This window comes from Penaeus japonicus, unplaced genomic scaffold (assembly GCF_977035675.1).
Source record: "Penaeus japonicus unplaced genomic scaffold, GWHDUDI00000001_assembly GWHDUDI00000001, whole genome shotgun sequence".
In the NCBI taxonomy this organism is placed as follows: domain Eukaryota; kingdom Metazoa; phylum Arthropoda; class Malacostraca; order Decapoda; family Penaeidae; genus Penaeus; species Penaeus japonicus.
This window is the reverse complement of record NW_028234403.1, coordinates 56003589-56011088: the sequence shown is the minus strand read 5'-3', so window position 1 is coordinate 56011088 and position 7500 is coordinate 56003589. Positions and strand designations below refer to the sequence as shown.

At 36.5% G+C, this 7500-nt stretch overlaps 1 protein-coding gene across 7 annotated transcripts in view; it reads left to right on the top strand.

Moving 5' to 3' along the window:
• Nucleotides 1-7500, top strand: part of LOC122265968 (phospholipase D2) — a 31688-nt gene that overhangs the window by 8022 nt on the left and 16166 nt on the right. For all 7 annotated transcript variants that reach the window (XM_043035499.2, XM_086542938.1, XM_043035497.2 and 4 more), the window contains 8 exons: nt 1346-1526; nt 1976-2068; nt 2476-2564; nt 3380-3500; nt 3874-4024; nt 4305-4400; nt 4888-5025; nt 6873-6996. In XM_043035499.2, the coding sequence (XP_042891433.2) occupies nt 1373-1526; nt 1976-2068; nt 2476-2564; nt 3380-3500; nt 3874-4024; nt 4305-4400; nt 4888-5025; nt 6873-6996 (966 nt within the window). In that variant the 5' untranslated portion in view covers nt 1346-1372. The remainder of the gene's footprint in view (nt 1-1345; nt 1527-1975; nt 2069-2475; nt 2565-3379; nt 3501-3873; nt 4025-4304; nt 4401-4887; nt 5026-6872; nt 6997-7500) is intronic.

Here is a 7500-nt window from a genome sequence, read left to right as displayed (position 1 = left end):
TATAAAACTCCTTTCTTGTTCTCTTTCTGAAGCAGGTATTGAAAGTCCAAGTTCCTGTGTTTTCAATAGTCTTGAACTATCTGGGAAATTGGAAATCTTCAGTTAAAGCTATTTTAGCCATAAGGTGATGATAATATAGACAAATAGTTGACACTTAAGGAGCAAAGATTTGCAACTTCAATTCAAATTCAGGTTGTCTATTCATTGTACTTCAAAATTACCCTGTGTGTGCAAGGAATGGCTGGAGTTCCCATTCACTGATAGTGTGAGGTACTACCTCAGGTCAGCAAGATAGCCACCCTAGAATGCTAGCACTGCACCACAAAAATTTCTATCTGCATGTCTAATTCACAGCTGTAAGAGAGTGTACACCATCTGAGGTGATGTAAGTAGATGAATCAACATAAATTGACTGTGGATTATATGAACATTTTGTCATAGATTTCTTAGTATGGCATTGTGGATTAAATGAAACTAAAAAGCTCTTCAGATAGAGGAAAATGATTTAATTTATAGCACTAAGGGATGTATTTTATGTTTTTGGGTGTGGTGTTGAGTCTATTGTAATTCATACTTTGAAAACAACTGAATAATCTACCTTTGATAGATATAAAGTAGGTTTATGAGAACCACTACTGTATCACGGCTATCCAATCAGGATAGGGCTAAAGGGATAATTATGACGGGGATACTAGTTTATTAACCCATTAGCAGCCGATGGCATGATTTGCTGCAAAGGCAGAGTCGGTCATAAATGCAGATGGCACCGTGCCAGACATGTAAAACAGCCATCCTACTGCACAAACATTTTTTTAATACCGTGACCAATGGGTTAAGGCAGGTTGTTCAAGATTCTGTGTCTGTGACCAGGATCCTAACCACTTTTACCAGATTAGCTACTGGTTCCTTTCTCAATAACTGAAATGAGCAGTTTTGAATGAGGGATAGAAAAAAAATAGTCTGATGATGCCTTTTTGTTATTTTATGATTTAGTTTTAAAGGTTTAGACATTTGATAGAAGGGAAAGGAATGTAATCTTTTTTTTTTCCTTTTTTGCTGAAAATCAAAAAAGTCCTAAGAATTACACTGTAAGGCATATGGTATGTAGTGCTCTATGTCACATTCAAGAGATATTCTAAGTAAAGGAATGATTATTTAAGAAAGGATTAGAAAATAGGAGTAAGGAATTAAAGGATGGCAGGGAAGATTGTCAACATATTCACCAAGAGTAACCTATGTGAGATTTTCGTTGGACATTGAAGTTGAGATAATTTAATTAAGCATTTACGTTTTAGATTGATAAATACATTTTACCTGTTATCTAACTTTGTCTTTTTATCTGCAGATTAGCAAGAAAAGGCTCAAGAATGAGATGGAACCATTAGCAGTTGATAATGAAGACACACCTAATCCAAAAGGGTATGGCACATACAATGATGCCGTCCACAGCATGGCTGAAGAGCAAGAGGAGAAGAAGAATGAAGAGACAGCTGAAAAGAATGTCTGGAATACAGACATGTACAAGGGTTAGTGAAGTGTGATTACTTTGTACATGATGCGTAACCCTTTAGGAGTGGCTTTGTTTCTTTGGTTATCTCTGTGTAAACAAAGAAAAAAAAGAAAAGAAGTAATATTTTGAGAAAAGGGACTTCCAGATGAATAGGATTTGGGCTGAAAAATGGCATATATTCGCATACAAATAATCTGGGGCATTTTTTAAGTTGTCACACATGCTCAGACTTCCAAAATCATAAATTTTCAGAATCATGTAAAAGGAGTAAATAATGTCATTCAATTTTAGATATTCATGCATATTTAGAATATATATGTTGAGGAATTTTGTTAACCTGTAAGATGTATCATTTCACTAGCCAAAAGACACAAAGTATTCAACCGAATATATGTTCCATTTAAAGTTTAGTATCAGCATTTAGCAACTCTTATGTTCCCTAAGATCCAGTCATCTACTTTACAGAAGTGGATTCCACAGAAAGCATGAAGGCTTTGCAAACTACTGCACACGAGATAAATGGGGAACCACAGAAGCCGAAGCTGGCGCGACCAACTGGTACGATGTTTCAAAACACAGTAAAACTTCCACTAATTATTTATCACTATTGGAAGCAAACACAAAATATTTGATTGCACAAGAGGGAAAAAACTGATTTTTTCAGATAGATTTTGAAAGTTTTCGTCTTCCAATACTTGTCCTTTCTTTTAATTGTCATGTTTAAATGATGTAATTATGAAAGATGAATAGAGAAGGATTAGGTAAACCGTTTAGAGACTATCTGTGTCAGCCATAGCCCTTTTGTTATATTACCAATAAGCAGCTTGGCAGTAACATGTCACATGACCAAATATCAAAGTTTCATTTATTCTTATTTATCTTGTTTAATACATTAATCCTAGTTATTCATAAGTGCTACTTCATGTTTGGAAAAAAATAGAAATATAGTATTGTATGATTTTCAGAACTGATTGTGTCCAGAGATGATACTGATTTCAGTATTAATACCATCCACAACTCAAACACATCATTCATCAGGAGAGAAAAGAAACAGGTAAATATTACTTACTGAATAAGAGCGCGAGGCAGCTACACACAAACAAAAGTAATGTCATAATGGCTGTCATAAAGTACACCAAAATGATGTATATATATATATATATATATATATATATATATATATATATATATATATATATATATATATATATATATATATATATATATATATATATATATATATGTGTGTGGGTGGGGGGGGGAGGGGTACTTATGTGCTTCTTCTTCTTCTTCTTCTTCTTCTTCTTCTTCTTCTTCTTCTCTTCCTCTTGTTCTTCCTCTTCCTCTTCTTCTTCGTCTTCTTCTTCTTCTTCTTCTTCTTCTTCTTCCTCCTCTTCTTCATCTTCTTCGTCTTTTTCTTCGTCTTCATCTTCTTTTTATTCTTATTTTATTTTTCGTTTAATTTTTAAATTTTTTATTTGTTTTATTTTTATTTTATTCTTATTCTTATTCTTATTCGTATTCTCCGTCTCCTTTTCCTTTTCCATCTCTTTCTCCTTCTTTTTCTTCTTCTTTTTCTTCTTCTTTTTCTTCTTCTTTTTCTTCTTCTTTTTCTTCTTTTTTTCTTCTTCTTCTCTTTTTTTCTTCTTCATCTTCTTCTTCTTATTATTATTATTATTATTATTATTCCTCTTCCTCTTCTTCATCATCATCTTCATCTTATTCTTCTCCTCCTCTTCTTCCTCCTCCTCCTCCTCCTCCTCCTCCTCCTCCTCCTCCTCCTCCTTCTCTTCTTAATTGCATTCTTATTCTTCTCCCTTCTTCTTTTTCCTTTCTTTTTTGATCTACATATTTCAAAATTTTCTTCAGGTACCACCCCTAGTGATAACAACCAAGTCCCAAAGTCCAGTATTAGGTTCTCCAGACTCGGATGGCGATATTTTGGGCTTCGTAGACCATACTCCTGACCCTCTCCCGGATTCTACAGACTGTGAGTAAACTTTACTATTGTTTTGTTTTATGAAAGACTATCTCTGAAATTTGGAAACCATTTTGACCCATTTGCAGCGGATGGCATGATTTGCTGGCAGAGTCGGTCGTAGACGCGGATGGTACCGTGCAAGACAATGTAAACTCGCCATCCTAGTGCATACATATTTTATTAAAACCACGACCAATGGGTTAAGAACGTGAAATGTGATACTTGTGTTAGATTTATTGTTTGCAATAATAAGGTGGGATGACTGATTTATATATAGTCTTTGATATATTTATGATATTCAGATAATGATATGTCAAACTTTACACCTATCAATCTATAATCAGATATTCAAAAAGGACTTCTTGTCTACTTGATCTTCCAGATGCAAGAACGCACACCTACTCAAAGGTCTTCCACATCACAAAATACTCCGAGCTCATGCCTGGGGTCTTCATCCCAGAGCACCCAGTGCATCTGAGCATTAGTAATGTCCAGCCATCGCACTCCCACATCAACATCTTCAACAATCATATGTTAGTAGGATCTTTGTTTTTGTCGGATTTTTAAAAACTTTTGAGACTGAGGATTATTTTGATTATTCACATTATCATGATTTCATGTTATTTTATTAGTACTATTTATGCATATGTGTGATTTTGCTGTATTGGAGTAATAGTAAAAAATAGTATTACTTATTTGCTTTCTCTCAATATATATATTCACAGAAGATGATATGATAGGTAACTTAAGTTGCATATGATTTTCCAACATCTTCATCAATATTTAACATGTAAATTTACATTTGTATTCCAGTTTAGTTATAGATATGGAACATGGAGATTTTAAGTGGTCTGTTCAAAGGAAAGTGAAGAGTGTCACATCGCTCAATAATGTACTCTTCCTTCTAAGGTATGTCTCAGGACTGATGTTTTCCTAGTGTATATTATATCCCTTAATGTTGCATCAATTACGGTGGACTTTGGCATTCCTGTCTTTTTTATATTTTTTGTTTTTTACATCACTTATAATACTGTTTGTATGTCAAATCTTCTTTCCTTCATTTATACTTTCATCTTCAGAATTAATCCATTACTTTTTTAATGATACAACTGTTCTTTTGTGGATATCTAAAATAATGTGATGTTTATCAAGAAACAGCCCTCAAGGCAATGGATTATTCCCTCTCCACTACTCATTAGATGGCATTTGGCTTGTATTTTTCTTAGTTTTCTTATTTTACAGTCTCTGTCAGATTTTGTGATTCTAATAATACATTGATCCTAAGTAATGATGAAAAATTGTATATTAATTTATTTACTGTTTTTTTTTGTTTTTTTTTAATATTCTACCGATTATGCCTACGATTTTACTCACATTCATCCCTGTGTCATGACAGAACGAAACTAAAGCTACCAGCAGCAACGAGAGGGGCAAGGCAGCGGAGGTTGAGCATGCGAGTGCAGATGAAGGAGGCAGACAGGGAGGGCGATGCTATTGAGAGCGTTGGTACAATCAACGGGAAGAGGTTGCTAAAGTACGTTCTTTTTTTTCTTTTTTTTGACTTGCATTAGGATGATTATTGCTTGACAACATGTACATCTTGACTCTTGCACTGTTTAAGTTCATCATTGTAGAATGGTTTCTACAACTTTCAACTTGTCCCCGACCTTTTAAGCAAAATCTGTATTTTAAGTGCATGTGATTGCCGGAAGCATGCCCGTTACTTCATTTGTGATTTGCTATAAAAATTTATGCACACTCAAATACACACCAAAACACATATTCTAACACACACTAAAACACTCAAATACACACCCAAACACATACTCTAACACACACTTTAGCACTCTTTCAAGCACACACTCAAGCACACACTCAAGCACACACTCAAGCACACACTTAAGCACACTCTCAAGCACACTCTCAAGCACACTCTCAAGCACACTCTCTAGCATACTCTCAAGCACACACTGAAGTGCACACTCAAGCACACACTCAAACACACACACTCAAACACACACTCAAATACACACACTCAAAAACACACACTCAAAAACACACACTCAAAAACACACACTCAAAAACACACACTCAAATACACACACACACACACACACACACACACACACACACACACACACACACACACACACACACACACACACACACACACAAACACACACACACACACACACACACACACACACACACACACACACACACACACACACACACACACACACAAACACACACACACACACACACACGCACACACGCACACACACACACACACACACACACACACACACACACACACACACACACACACACACACACACACACACACACACACACACACACACACACACACACACACACACACACACACTCGCACACACTCTCGCACACTTACACAGTGCTACGCTTTATCCATTTCATCTGATGTCACTTCATTTAACCTGTTGATGATGGGACGGTTTTGTCTCTGCTCGGATGTTATGCAGGGGTAATTTGAAATGCGTAGGCCTAACACTACTCGACCAATCACCCGGTGAGCTGGCCATACAAAAAGCTATGATGTGATATTACGTCCATGGCATGAAGACCATATGTGTGATATAATGTAATAGACGAGCTATGAGGAAAAGCCGTGTGCTCGGGTAGAGCGTGCAGGCAGCCAGGCTTGCGGCTTGTGCGTCCGAGAATCTCGAGGCGTTAGGCTCATGCGTTTGAGAACCCCGGTATTGCGACCGCGCAAAGCCGGAATCGCCCCGGCGTGAATGGGTTAAGAGTTTAATCTGGAGTCCTGGCTTGGAGAGATTATTGATTGAGAAAGATTTCTCATGAAGCTGTCTAAATTCTTTGGTTATCCTAACATCCTATTCTGGATCTCATAGTCAGATTTTTAAACTTAAAGATGCTGATAGTCTTATACTATCAGTCAATCTCAGTTGCAGTCATACTTACACTTAAATTTCTGTTTATGCATTAACCCGTTAATGCTGGGTGACAAGATATCATGTTGAGTGTTGGCAGTCCCTGCCACCGCGGACGAGATATTTTGTCATGCTTTCCATATGGTAGGCGTGTTGGGTGATTTGGTGTATAATGATTGGCTGTGGCCAGAGTGGGTGAATAACCCAAGGTGTTAGGCTTACACCCTTGAAATACCCTGCCATTTAGACCAATTGGAGCCAAAACCGCCCCGTTAGCAACAGGTTAACAATCACATGCATTATCACTGCTATCCCCACATAAACACATTCACACGTTTGCATATTTAGCTATACCCTTCAATGCCAGCAATCCTCTACACACACACATACACTCTATTCACATATCAGCTATACCATCAACAACAATAGCCTGAGTATGATTCAGGTATCCGCGGCGTGCCCTTCAAACCATGGACAGCACAGCGCAGTCAGAGTTGGAGGTGTACCTCAAGAACCTGATGCACCACTCATTGTTCCGCAGCCATCAAGCAGTCCTTGAATTTTTTGAGGTAGTTATGCAAGTCTGTTCAAAGTCATTGTTCATTATGTGACGTTGGAACTGCACAGGGAGGTTCAAGTTCTTTTTTTCTCTGTGATTTTACAAGGTAGCATTATGTAATTAAATACATATTCATCTTGATATTTCTAGGAGTAGATATTATTGTGAGGACTGAGAGTGTATGAGACTTTAAGAAAACTAATTGTAAACAATGTTGCTTGTAGTCATAGCCTAAGTTAAAACTTCCTGAAGGATATACTTGTAAATAGTAAATTCATATTGATTAAGAACAGTGTAAGGGGTTGAGATTTGAAAATCTGTAAAAAGAAGTAAGTACAATTTTTTTATGCTTTATTATTGCATATATATCCTGCACATTTTCCTGCATGAAATATCCATTTTTGATGAAACAAAGTATTACGCAATGTCAGAATGTAAATCTTTCGTTTCATTATGTCGTGTTCCATTAGCATGTAAAATGAAATGTACAAAATCAATTTAGGTGTCACCCCAT